This window comes from Dermacentor variabilis, chromosome 7 (genome assembly GCF_050947875.1).
Source record: "Dermacentor variabilis isolate Ectoservices chromosome 7, ASM5094787v1, whole genome shotgun sequence".
In the NCBI taxonomy this organism is placed as follows: Eukaryota; Metazoa; Arthropoda; class Arachnida; order Ixodida; family Ixodidae; genus Dermacentor; species Dermacentor variabilis.
The window spans coordinates 48,708,100-48,722,353 of NC_134574.1; the positions used below are offsets into that span (position 1 = coordinate 48,708,100).

General features: G+C 44.6%; 1 protein-coding gene across 1 annotated transcript in view; it reads left to right on the forward strand.

The window, feature by feature from the left end:
- Window positions 1–2,614: 2,614 nt before the first annotated feature.
- The window catches only part of LOC142588620 (epoxide hydrolase 4-like), a 63,617-nt gene continuing 51,977 nt past the window's right edge, over window positions 2,615–14,254 (forward strand). The window contains exons 1-2 of the mRNA XM_075700453.1: window positions 2,615–2,890; window positions 12,015–12,139. Coding sequence (XP_075556568.1) covers window positions 2,687–2,890; window positions 12,015–12,139 — 329 coding nt within the window. The 5' untranslated portion in view covers window positions 2,615–2,686. The remainder of the gene's footprint in view (window positions 2,891–12,014; window positions 12,140–14,254) is intronic.

A 14,254-nucleotide genomic window follows, 5' to 3' on the forward strand; every position in this document is an offset into this window, starting at 1 on the left:
ACTGAAGGGAATGCTTCTTCTTGAACGGACGAAGCAACGTCTACGAAGCATGTTTGGTCCTTGTTCAAGTGGGCACTGGCGAGCAGAGGTTGACCCCTGGCTCGTCTTCGTCCTTCGCTGTAGGTGAGATGCATATTGCGTGGCATCTGGTGTATGTAAATTTTGGACCTTACGTCGTTGGGCCGCTTCACAGCCTCTGGACGGACGACCGTGGGGTTACATCCCAGCTTGCCGAGTACGGCTCAGCCCGCTGGGTTACCAAAAAGTCTGACAAACTGGGAAAACTCTTGGGCTTCAAAGATTTCTTCGAACATGTAAATTCCCAAATTGAGGAGGTCGGCGGTCGGTAAAAAAATTTTCGGGCTGCCCCCACTGTGACTGTCTGTTGTGCGACTTCAGGAAAAGCGCGAAAATGCCCTGTCTGATATAATATGTACACCCTCATTATGCATGGCTAGACCTAACGAAAGCAACGTAATTTCTTATTCGACGCCTTCCTCGCTAATGGCGAAGAAGGCGTCGTTTGGCTAAATTCTATTGGTCAAATGTTTTCGGGTTGCGCCCACTTCGTCTGTCAGTCACGTGACGTCGCAAAACCACAAAAAACTCACCACGTCAAAGTGACGTGTAAGCGTTAGCGACGCATTATTATGCCGAACAAAACTGAATATTTTCTGTATAGCCAGAGATTGCCCCTTGCCGGAAGCAATAGAGGAAGGCTGCCGGCCGATTGCTCTGGCGCTGGCTACTCGGAACTGCTGAGGGGTAAACAAGTTTGCGTGGAAGCATAACGTTATGAGGACCCTCCGGCACGTATACGATATCGCTCTGCCAACTCTTCTTTGCCCAGGATCAGTTTTTGCAAGGTTTTAAACCTTCTGTTGCACGCCGCCGCGTTTTTTTCACCAGCCCCTGCAAGCTAAGCAAAGGGAAGCGCACCAATTGCAGACGCTGGCACCACCCCCCTTATTCGTTTATCTACTTTTACTGTGATAGCTCGGTCACATCGAAACTCGATCCCCTTGAGCGTTCTCCTCACCTCTTGTCAGCCAATTAGATAACAAAAACTACTCAATGTTGACAATATTATTCGCTTTTAAAGCAAGGAATTAGTTGAATACTATAAACGAGAAGCGCGTTTTATTGGGCTTTTCATGCAACGCTGCGGGATACTGCCCGATGCTCGCATAGCTGGTTACGTAAATTTGACGTTACGAGAACTAAAAAAAAACTGATTGGCAGAATTCTTTGTTATAGTGCCCAAGCGCGCGAAAACAGTCACTTACGCATATTTCATAATTCAAAAAGAATCTTTCTGCATTAACAAAATATGCTTCAGGAGAACGACTTTATATCGCTATATTCTTAAACCATCACCTTGAAAGTTCTGTTTTTCTTCTTTTTTGTGTAGAAAAATATATTTTATCAAATTTTTTCGACGCACGGTCGTCTCCGCTCTATCTACACATTTGTGGGCGATGTGTTCAGTGCCGAGAATGCAAACTAATTCTTGCAGTAAACATGTTTATGTAGACATGTGCAGAAGTAGTCGTCGAACAACGGTCTGCACAACGTCGCTGACGAAGCGGTGCTAATTCTCCGCTGATCCTAATATCTACGTAGCATACTTGCAGCAATTATGAATGTATTTGAGCGGCTCATCTTTTTCTCTGCATATAAGAACATTAGGACTCCTTAAAGCACTTATAATCACGCCCGTTAGCGCGTAAAGCAAGCTGTGTTCTAAAAAAATAATGTTGTTCCCTCAAACAAGTAATCCTGTGAAGCATAAAAATATTCGAGAGAGTTCCGGTCCTGTCTAGCCTCGATGGCGTAGCAACTCAGTCGAGTTGATGAAAATGGTGTGACCGGTTAAACTGTTGCAACCCATATGTGCTTGTAGGTGGAACGCCTGCGTAAACAAAAAAGTGATATATACAGAGAACACCTAAGTTGCTCATCCTAACATAAAGTGTTTATAGCTGGGAGGCATCTTTTATGCAGTATACCAGCACTGATTAGATTTCCTACAGTCAATGTTACTGCTGTTCGTTGTAAAGCACATCTTTGAAGAGATAGAAGCAAAAATGCCGTACTGAAATCAACAAGTATTCTTGCACCACAATTTTCCTGATGTAGCTTGTTAGCAAACATTCAGTGCTGAAATCATGAACTATGTTGCCACCCGATGTTAATATCTTCCTTCTTTTTATAGTCCAGATATAACACGTTAAGTACATTTGTTTTATTAAGCAAAATCGTTCTCTTTTTTTTCCGCACTTAATCTGCAGGACGTCGGCCGCCGTTCCCTCAGATCCGCAAAGCCACGCCATCCGCGTCACCTTCAACTGGGAAAACGATGCCGGCAAATCACTAACATCGAATTTTTCGGAACTGCGGGAATTCGGAGGTATTCAACGGGACGGGAATCATCTGGTGTATATCATGAGTGCAATGCTATTGCAGTTCGTAGCTTGCTGGCTTGTACAAAACATTATCGAGGTACTCTAAAAGCAGCACGCGAAAGATTCGAGCGTGCATGAATACCGCCTTCTGAAGCCAAGCACGTTGCACACGTTGCGCACAAAGGCTGAAGGTGCGTAAATAGGGACGCTCAGACTGCTTCCACTCCTCGAGCACAACCTGTGAACCAACTGGCCACTGGCAGCGAGACTCCATATAAAGTATGGCCCTGCTCGCTGCATTGCGTCGCTCGCTGAGTACAGTGCTCCTGACGACTATTGGTGCAGTCCGCTCCTCTATACTGCTCATTCAGATTGGTCTCCTTATTCTGCTGAAAGGAAGAGCCGCTCTGATGCCTAGAGAACGAGAGGAACCAGAATGTCTCCAAGATCCGGCCTTCGGTGGCCACGACTTCATCACATTTGAGGTGAGCCAGTATTCATATGTGGCTCGGCATAAACAATAAGTAGATTTTCCATCGCTATAACTAAGTCCCCCATTTGCTGCCCATTATCTGTACATTCTCATGTGCATTGTAAGGAAATACATGTTTTTTCCCTCTTCCTAGGCTGTTAATGAATATTTAGCCAAAAATGTCGGCGCAAAGAAATCAGCCGCCCTAGAATGCCAACCTTTTCGGAAATTTGAGAAAAATATATTGGTCCTGTTATAAATGTAATCCCCAATTTTTTCAACATGAAATTATCGGCATGAAATATTCCTGCCGATAGTGCTACTTGACTGCATCTTCCAAAAACATGGTCTGGACGATGATTAGGTCAAAATTACATTTAGAAATTCTGGCATATGTGAAGTCTGTTATGCGCAACATAGCATACTCGGCATAACTATTTGGGTCATTGTCTACTTACAAACAGCACACACATGCCCACTGCTTTGATCGAGGTCCCTGTAGGTATCGCTACAGGTATAGAATACACTTAAATCTTGACGTAATAGTTCTGGTGAAACGCGTAAGGTGGAGAGAACTAATTAGTAAAGTGAAAATGACACATCCACCCAAACTCAGCTAAGTGCTACAAAAGAAGCCCATACGGGTTCCTCGAAAGAAAAGCTTCGCAGTTGAAGAAAAATTCGTGCCGGTGCTCTGAAGCTTTTCTTTCGAGGAATCCGTATAGGTTTGCTTTGAAGAACTTAGCTGCTTCTGAGCGGATGTCTCATTTTCCCTTTATTAATTACGTCTCTCCAGCTTGCAGGTTTCCGCAGAACTATTACGTTAAACTTGCCTTTGCTTCAGAGTTGCTGATAAATTCGACTTCGCCTGCTATCCGCTAGCCTCATGGGTAGCTGAGATGGTAGAGCGGCTGCCTGGGAAGGGCGGTGGTTCTGGGTTCGAGTCCAGGACCAGGACAAATTTTTCTCCAACTGCGAAGATTTTCTTTTGAGGAGCCTGTATGGGTTTCCTTCGTTGTACTTACCTTCGTTTGGGCGGATGTCTAATTTTACCGTTATTAACTCTTACATGCTGAGAAGTGCATCGCACAACGAATCCCGCCACTTTGGAGTGCGTTCTTACATGTAAAGAAGAAAATAAATTAATTCAGAGGTTTTGCATGCCACCCTTGTGATTTCCCTACAGGCCGTGCCGTAGTGGGCGACTCGTGATTATATTGACCAACTGGGCGTATCAAGCTATTTTGGACACGAGGGTTTAGTTCGCGTGTAACTTTTCAAACTTCCTGCGGTGACGCGTGGTGACGTCAACAAAAGTAAAAGAAAATGACCAAAAGCTATCCCTGCGCGTTGAACGACGCCACAATGCTCGCCCCGCCGGCGTTATCAGTGTTCTTGTTAAAGCGTAGCCGGTCGTCGCCTATAAATGACTTATCCTAAGAGCGGTTAGTCGTGACGAGCGATGATTGATTCTGGGCTTTTGATACGGTTATTTTTTTTCTTTATTCTTTTCGTTTTGTTTCTTTTTGATGCCACGGAGTAAACAGGCTAGGCTAACCATCAGAAGCACTCCGTGGCTGCCTTTCTTCATCGGCACACATTGTTAACATCCGAACATCGCACAGTGTCTACGAGAGACGCTTTCTTAGACGGCTTTTGATTTTGACCAATCGGTTTCATTAAGGTGCCCCCAATTATTTCGCTAGCGAATTTGCCATCCGCACCCATGGGTTACCACCGCAGCTACAAATCGAGATGTGCTTAAGTATTAAGCCATATACATGGATATACAAGTCACGACTCAAGAATTGAGCAAACTGTCTCTCTGTCACCGCAGGGTGTGAGACCGGAGTAGTTGGTATTCCGTGCTGAAGTGACTAGCGCAAGAATGGACACGAGACACTGAAAAGGCCACAAGGAGAAGCGCAAACTTCCAACTTACAGTTAGAAGTTTGCGCTTGTCCTTGCCACCTTTTTAGTGTCCCGTGTCCATTCTTGCGCTAGTGACTTCAGTCAGTGTTATCGTCGGTTGGCATGCTATGATCGAACTACTCGCAATATTACGTCACATTTACTGGTCACCGGGTCAAGTACACCCTTGCATATGACATATACAGTTCTTGCAGTTATTTTCCAAAGTAACCTCGCATGACGGTTATCCACCTGCGTGGAGGAAGACCGCTATTTAAAATTATTGTGCAGTAATATATGACGGATTGTATATTATCCATCTTATCTACTATGTGACCATTCTGCATTTATAATATAGCCGCAATGTAAATTATCAGGTATCGGACGCCATAAAGGCTACCCACATACTCAAAGATCTCGCGCACAGCTCCTGACGACACTTGTATTCAAGAGTTGTGCGACTGCAAAGGACATCCTTAACGTATGATACATAACACAAAACCACGATCTCATTATGAGGCACGCCCTAGTGAGGGATTGGGGAATAATTCAGACCACTCGAGGTTCCTTAACGTGCGCCTAACCCTAAGTGCACGGGTGTTTTCACATTTCACACCCATATAAATACGGCTGCTGTGGCTGGGATTCGATCCCGATACCACGTGATTAGCAGGCCAACCCAATAAATACTAAGTAAATTTGGAGAGGAAGGAATGTTGGCAGTTTGAGGAAGCTGACAGCCGGGGGGCACAGGAGACAATTCGTTCCTATCCTCATTGCGCGAGAATCGGTACCAGCCGTCGAAGAATGACACGGTAGAACGCACTGTATTTAATGTGATGGAGTCCACGTCCAATATTTCAGACACGAATCACACTAACGACCGATGACCAGGCATCTAGCTTACACGTGCTGTCGCCTGACAGCTGCCGGGCGCTGGCGTTGGCCACAGGGTCTGCGTAATTCACCTCTCTTCAACACTGCTGACATTCTCGCCTTACTTCACACCATCGCGTTTCAGCTGAACTGCTGCAACAGCCAATTGATTTGTGCCAAAATTTTGCCACCTTGTCAACGTTATGGTTTCTTATTTTTAGGTCATCTTTTATATTTGGGCTGATGCTTTCCTAAGATTTCCAGCGGTATCGCCTTTCCCAAAGTGCCCTCATTTTTGGCGGCCTCTGTTCATATTTTAGAGGATTCTTAATAGACGTTGAAACCATTGCATGGCTCCCTTACTACGCTGCTCAAAAAGTCGTTTTATTTCCCTGATGTCTTGTGGAAGCTTCCGCCTTGTTGCCGTTCATCAACCTCCTGATTTTCCTGTCACGTGTGCCCCATTTTGACGACTACAATCACACGGAAGTTGGCAACGATATAATGTACATGTGATTAAAGCCGTTTAATCAATTCTACCGTGGACACTACAGCCGCTTTTGCTCGCTGGGAATGCAAAAATTGCATTAATGAGTGCCATTCTAAAATATATAAATTGACAGTCTAAGAAATTATGAGGATCCCATGATTAAGCGAATCGATGTAAGCGAAGCTCTCTGTGTTGTTTGTTGTCATTGTTGTACGTAATCTCCATAGAGTAGTCAGGCACCCTCTAATGAAATGCATTCACTGTTTGCCCGATTACACCCGTCATTGTGATGCAAATAGATGTAACTTCAACTAATTTGCTCAGAAATAAATGGTGAATGAAACCCAGACGTTATCCTGAACAAGATCAACAAGCGCCGTAGTGCTCGATCTTATGATGCCCCTATTCGCAATCTTATTTTCGTGTTTGTTTGTTTGTTTTTCTTTCGGGAGGGGGCGGGGCGGGGGCTATGTGCTCTTGTACCGTAGAAACGTCCCTCGGAAGTCTCTAATGTGCTCGTTTTTATTTTCAAGTGCCCAATAAAAACTGTCATCGCTGCTATTTCATGATGTTCTGGTGGCAGGCCACCATGCCGTGTCGCGCAAGTGTGACCACGCGGATTCATTTGGATTGGCATATACTGTATTGTGCGTCATACTTCGCCGCATTAATTTTCAAACTATGCCAGAGCTCGTAAAGGCCAGCCAATTCCCTAGGTTCCTTTCCTCCGTTTACATCCGCAAAGTGTGTGTCTATCGCTGTGATTACCAAATAGGCCCAGCTATATGCTACCACTCAAGCCTTTCTGGCGACCTGAGCAACCGAAGTCGCAGGCTTTCTTCAACACGGCGTCGACGTTCAATATGGCTATCCCCAAGTACTTTTCCTGGACTTCTCTCACCACCTTCTCTCTTGTGTCATGTCTTACACAACTCGCTCTTGCTTGACACAACACAAACACGCAACGACCTTAATGAAGTATCAATTACACGCTAGTTGACATGCCCTCATGGGTATGGTCGACCGAACTACTTCTCACTGCTAACACTGGACTTATAGTAAGAAAATGCTCCGCTCGCAGACACCTCGCAATACTGAAATCAGCAAAACAATATCAGTTTATAAAAGTGCGTGTGCCAATTACCGGTTGTCCTTCTTGTGTGTGTGGACGGCATAAAGGTCCTGGCAATAAAACGGTAGTATCGACGTTTTTGCTGTAGTTGCACACAAACAAAATTCGCTGAAGTGATCGGACAGCGATCTACCAGCCGACAAGACCAACCCGCAAATTAAAAAAAAAATCGCTGGTTTGAGATGTTTCAATGTATTTTGCGCTTAGCTACCAACTGTAATATTTTTCTTTCTGTGCTCTTATGAAGACGGAAACTCCACATGACTGCAATATCAACAACGGTACACAAAATAGACTGGAATAGAAGCTGTGACCACGCACCGCACTTTTGTACATTTAGCCCATGTAGTATTGCGGCAACACGTATGGGCAAAATGATTAGGTTTTCAGTCAAAGCACTTTAACAGGCGGGAAGAAATCGCTGTCATACCCGGCCGAAACAATGCCATCAGAAACCTTATTTACTTATATATTTTTATGAAAATTCACAATAACCGTTTATGCATTTGATTCGTATGAGTTATGTACTAGCTTGCATCGTCAATCTCAAAAATGTATTTACTTTGCGGGAGAAGGCCGTCGTGAAAAACGACGCAACATAACAGTAAAACATCCAGCAAGGTTCCTATCCAGATGATTGGCGAAATTGTGCACTAAGAGCGTGTCGACTAGCGTGCGATTGAAAGTACAATTATGATCGTTGTAAGCTTGTGCTGCGTCTAGCACAAGCGAATAGTGTTAGCGATGACATTGGGTGTGAAAATGGTCAGCTCGATTTGCGATAAGTTCTTGTGGATCTCCACATTGAACGTCGCATTCCTCACGATGAGGGCACACCTGTGACATTATTAGCCCAGTGGGCTGGGAAGGCTCGACTGGTAGCTCACCTGGAGGGGTATTGGCTAACAATTATTAATGTACGTACTTTGCGATGATGAAAAGGATGCAGAAACACTACTGGTGTTGTCTAACTATTCGTAAACAGGCCACCAAATTTCAATTACCCCACCCCCAAATATTAGGTAGGCCCACCCCCAAATTTCAAGTTGGCACACGCTCAAATTTAAATTAGCCCACGCCCAAGTTTAAGGTCGACCACGCCCGATTTTTATTTCGCTCAGCCTTAAACTTCAAGTTGGCTCAATCCCAAATTTCAATTGCGCCACCCCGAATTTCAAGTTGGTCCACCCACGAATTTCCATAAATGGCCCCCGAATTTCGAGTCCACGCACCACACAATTTCGTTTGGCCCACCCCCATATCGTCCCCAAATTCAGATTGGCCGACCCCGAGATTGCCCCCCACATTTAGGTAGTGCCAACTCCATATCACCCCCAAATGCAGATTGGCCCGCCTCCACAAACCCCCAAATTTAGCTTGGCCCACTCCAATACCACCTGCAAATCTAGGTTAATCCACCCCCAAATCCGCCTCAAACTAACGCTGGCCCACCCCTCGATCACCTCAAATTTAGGATGGCCCACCGCCACTCACCTACCAATTAAGATTAGTCCACCCATATATCGCCCCCCATTTCAACTTGGCCCAGCCGTACATCACCACCATGGTTAGCTTAGCCGTCCACATGTCACCCCCAAATTTAGGTCGGCCCACCCCCATATCATCCTTAAATCCAGGTCGGCCCACCCCATATCATCCCCAAATCTAGGCTGCCCCCCCCCTATTCCCCAAAACTTAGGTTTACCCATCCCTCTATCACCTAAAATTTAGGTTGGGCCACCCCCACGTCAGCCTCAAAGTCAGCTTGGCTCACTACCATTTCATCCAAAATGTAGGTTGGGCCACTCCCATACCACTACCAAATTCAACTTGGCCCATCCCTGTATCACGCGCAAATTTATGCTGATACCACTTCCAATTTCAAGTTGGCCACTCCACCCCTTTGTATGAAGACCTATGTATTTATATGAGAAATGCGTCATTTTTTACCGTTACAGACACGATTTCGCACTATTTTTCAACCAAATTGCTAGGGTACTCGCCAATAAATGCTGCGCTATAAAAGCAAATGAACTTAACGAGCGACGCCATATGTTGATACTCAATGCTGACGGCTAGCCAAGCTAGCTTCCCTGTAGAGCGACCGGGGCAGAAACAGCACGGGACATTTATTCAAATGGTTTTTTTACGGCCACATACGGATTCATACCATTTGGCTGTAGGGAACACAAACAGAAGCTATTAGTCCAGACGCTGCACATCTTCTCCTAGTTGGTGCATTTCTTATTTGGATGCATCTTTAGAAATAATTAACGTTCGGGCAGCGACTCAGGCTAGCAGACCCTTTGTTCCACACGAATGTTGCATAGGAATGGCTCGGGCCAGCGGGTGGCATTGTGGCCCAGGTGGACCTGATTCGCTCGGAGTGTGTGCCATTAAGGAAAGCCGAAAGTTGAAGAAAACGGACCTTCCAGGAAGAACGCAATCAGAATAGCCATTTTGTTCTCCCAGGGTCCATGCTACAAAGTAGGAATGTTTTTTTTATTTTTTGCATAACAAAAAGCTATGCGCGAGCTTCTAGCTATGATGTCCAATGAATAAAATCTTCATAAAAGCGATGACTTAACAAATTAACACGATACTGCTATGTTTTAGGAAGGAAAAATAGAAAACATGATATTTCAAGAGCACCACTCGAAAGCCAGAACCGAAAGCAAATCTTGAGTTTTGTGTTTTTGCCATCAGGTGGGAGACTAAGCGGCCTAAGCGGCTTTAAAAAAAACTGCGCCGCTGAAAAACCCGAACCGAAAGCAAATCTTTGGTTTTGTGTTTCTGCCATCTAGTGAGAGACTACAAAAGTAGGTCCTATACGGCTTAAAAGATAGTGCGAAGCGGGCATCGAACCGCGGCCACCGTGACGCGAGACTTAAGGTGCGCGCGATTCTACCACTAGGCCACGACTTCACAGGCTTCCCCAGGCGGTACGCTCATCTTTTTATAGATACCACGTGAATTTTCACGACAGTGTTACAAAAAACGCTTTTGGGAACAGTGTTACGCCATGTGTTGAGAGTCGAGATAGGCATCAATCGCAAGCTGAGTCTCCGGACTACACATGCTGCACTGGGTATTACGATAGACGCTGTAGTTTTATCACAGACACCGTTCTCGCCTTGAAAATCGAGTACGAATTTTCGTCGTTTCCATAGGCTTCCATAGCGAAATCTTTAACTGCTGTGGGAACAATATTCTTACGTGCCATAGCATGATCATTGCATTTGGCTCGTGCGGATTGTCTTCCAGAACACGTCTGTCACCTGCCTTTTTCAATAAACGACCTGCAGCTTTTGTTATTCGCGAAAAACCCGCTCGTTTCATTGAAAACGCGCTAGCTTAGTGCCGGGGCCGCTTGGGGCGCTAGTTGGTACGTGTCCAGGAAAGCTGGATATGTACGTGTCTAGGAAAGCTGGATATGATTGCCTAACATGCACCTAAAGCTAACTAGACGAGACTTGTTGAATTTTGTCCCTATTGATACGGTACCACCATGAATGGGATTCTACCTCTGGCCTCCAGCTCAGCATCGCAACGCCATAGCCATTAAGCTACCGCGGTTATGTCATATGTCAGCATATGTGTTTCATATGTCAAGTTGTCTGTCTGCTTGGACCACAAGATATGTGCTCTTGGTCGAGATACCGTCGCCGTCATTGTACTGTGGTCATTCCACCTTTGTGTTTCCCATTTTCATGATGTTTGATAGGTTAAGCAGGAGATGATATACTGTTGTATGGGCTGTTCAATGCTGATATATTTCGTGAGAAAGTGAAACTGCATTAAACATCATGAGTAGCTTCAGTTCCGCTCAGATTGAGCTTGGGATAGGAGCTAGGATCGCGCGTTATCAGCTTTATGAACACTATTCTCGTGCAAAAACGTCGGAGTAAAGCTGGCGACTATCGAAATCATTGTACGTTTGACGATAATCGTAATCATAGGCGCAATACTGCAGCTTAATTTTTTTAAATACCAAATTCGCCACTTCGTCTAATTAAACTACAATTTAATTCAAGACAGAGTGGACGGAACTTAACGCTAGACCAATTCGGAAATATATATCGAGCTCGGAAGCTGCTAATAGACAGGACAGAAACATACATTTCGCACAAGGGCCACAGAGCGGCAGTGACAAAGAAAAACTTGGTTGCAGAGCTATGACAATAAAGATAAACTGGTTAAAAGAACGAAATGGTGTGGTTTATACCGCTTCATAAAAGTCTCGTGTAGTAATTGACAGTGATGAACTAATGCACTCTGCTTCCTACAAAAACGCAATTGTTTGGTGGCACCGTTGCTAAGCTGGTCATGGAAGAAAAATCATTCTTTATGAAGACGAATATAAACACCATAAAAGGAGCTGGCTCGTTAGATTATTCAAATTAGAGTCGCGCTTGGCTGCCAGCGAATAAGTAATCAACGAGTGTGCAATAATGTATTATGGGTGTCGAAGCCCTGTCTACTTTTGACAGAACTATATTCAAACTAAATTATTTGCTCAAGATTATGAATGTATAAAAAAACACTCACGGATAAGCTTGTGCAGAATGCTGTTTATAGGTATAAAATGCACCGTTGAATATTTTTTTCTGCCTTGTTGAATTATCACCTCATTTATATAGACCACAGTGCCTGTTGCATATGTATATGAAATGTTTGCTATAAATAGAACTGTCGATAAGTGCAGCTATTTTTCTTTTATCATTACAGGACGCCACGTTGCACTATGTTTCAGCTGGAAATCAAGAAAGGCCTCTGGTCCTGCTCTTACATGGATTCCCCGATTTCTGGTTCTCGTGGAAGTACCAGATCCTGGATTTAAAGAAGGATTTCTGGTGAGCGCCACGTAGTATCAGTTGCCCGTCTCCCTAAGTATAAAGAACAGGCTTACCTGCACTGCGAAATGGCTCTAAAGACTGAAAATCCAGTACTTGGAACGCGTTTTTCAAAAAATAAATCGTAGTCATGTGTTTTTTTACGTATAAGATTGAGATCGTGAGTAGACTTCCATGGCCGGCATATTGAGTTGGACCATACACTTGTCTATGAGAACTGTACATGCTAAAGCTGCTCAACAACTTTATAGTGTTTCAGTCACACTGCGGAATTTTTGGTTATTTTTCAATCGTTGCAAAGCATTGAATGCAGGGATCAGATGTCGATATATTCCTTCTTACACTAATTCCCACGAAAAGCAATTTTGCAACTCTATGACGGCACCTTTAAGTGTCGTGACATGAATGAAAATGATGATCTACGAAACACCGTCGATAATATAAGATGAACTATTCCCTTCTTGCTTGGCCCTGCTGCCTATCTCTACGACAACATGGAATTCGAGTGAATGGGTAGATCATTCGGCACATTAGGCCGCGACGCGTGCTTCGTGCACTTCAGGACGTGCCAGTCTTGATTTACGTTAATTTAGGTGCGATATGGTGCATATCAAGTGCACGCACAGCACACACGTTGTCGGAGAAGTGTTCGCACTTCACGTACAGCAAATCCGGCGCACACCATGTGCACGCCTTTATGCACTTGGTCGAGGTGATCTCATGGCACCGAGCTGTGACTGGCGATCCATAGCGTTTCATACATTAATTACCAGATGGAACTGTGGCACTAATGTATACGGAAGCTGCAAACAGGGTGGTTCAGCCAGCTTCAGAATGACGCTTACAACATGAATTTCTATAAACTTTCTCCTTCTGGCTTTTAATGGCTTCTTGACTTCGAAACCTGATTACTCTCAACAACTAGTACGTTATAAATAATTAAAGAAACATTAATGATGTCGTCTAGCGGCAGGATCCGGACACAGAATCTCTAGAAAACAAGTCAACTATTGCAACCATTATGCGATGGATGAATCCGTCGACAGGCGGCACGAACGGCCTTAGGAATTTATTTGCAAGTCAGCCTGATGAGACACTTGGAACGTTTCCATTTGGTCCGTCGACAGGCAGAACCGCTGAAATCAGTAGCGGTTATGTGAGCTTGCTGTGTGTTATTGCCTTCTGCATTTAAAAATGTATATTCCTTTGAATTTGAGGCCAATGAAGACGTGTAAAGTTTACTAAAAGGACACCAAAGAAAAATATTAGGTTGAGGTAGAATGATAGCTTAGCTGCTAGAGGTTTCCCATCGTTTTCAGGCCCCAATACTAGAAATTCTTGCGTATAAATCTGCCACCAAACGGCTTCTTGCAATTGCTCGATTTGAATCGCTCACGCCAAAAGTAAGGCCATCACGCAATCCTCACATCACCACCACTTGCGCTATCTTTGAATCATCCACTCATCTCTCAACTCCCGTCGTCGGCGTTTCTCAAACCGCCTGCCTGTTGCCTCGGCTCGGTCTGCCGGTTATCAGACAGCACCACCAGCCCAGCCTCTCTCAAGTCACACCTCTTGTCACACGAGAGGTACCACACTCCACGACCCGTCGCGTTACTCTGATCATCTGCTTGCGTCATTTTCTCGCTTGGAAAAGCTGTTCTCGCTCCCTATGAGTGACGAATGATGAGAAAATTCCATCTAACGGGAAATTATATCTTCTTTTCGTGCCCCTTTAAACAAATATCACGAATATCACACACATTTATGTATTAAGCACCATGTCCATTATGGCTCAATGAGCAGCACCAGGGTCTTCTCTTGTAATTACCGTGGGAATTCTATGGCGCCCCCAAGCGTCTTCCTTCTTCTATCCTTCCTTACCTGGGTGGTGTATTCGCGAGTATCCTATAAGCGCGGTCTAGTTCCTGCATTTGCGCATCTGCTATTGCCCTTTGTCGTTTATACATTCTGTTACCCTCTTCGTCGGTAGAGTGAGAAACACTACCATCCTGGTAAGTTAAGTAGTTAAAGAAAGCTTGCGCTTTACATAAGAGCCCATACTTAACACCACCAAAAACGAATGGTATGCACTTTAAGAGCTGACAATAGAAA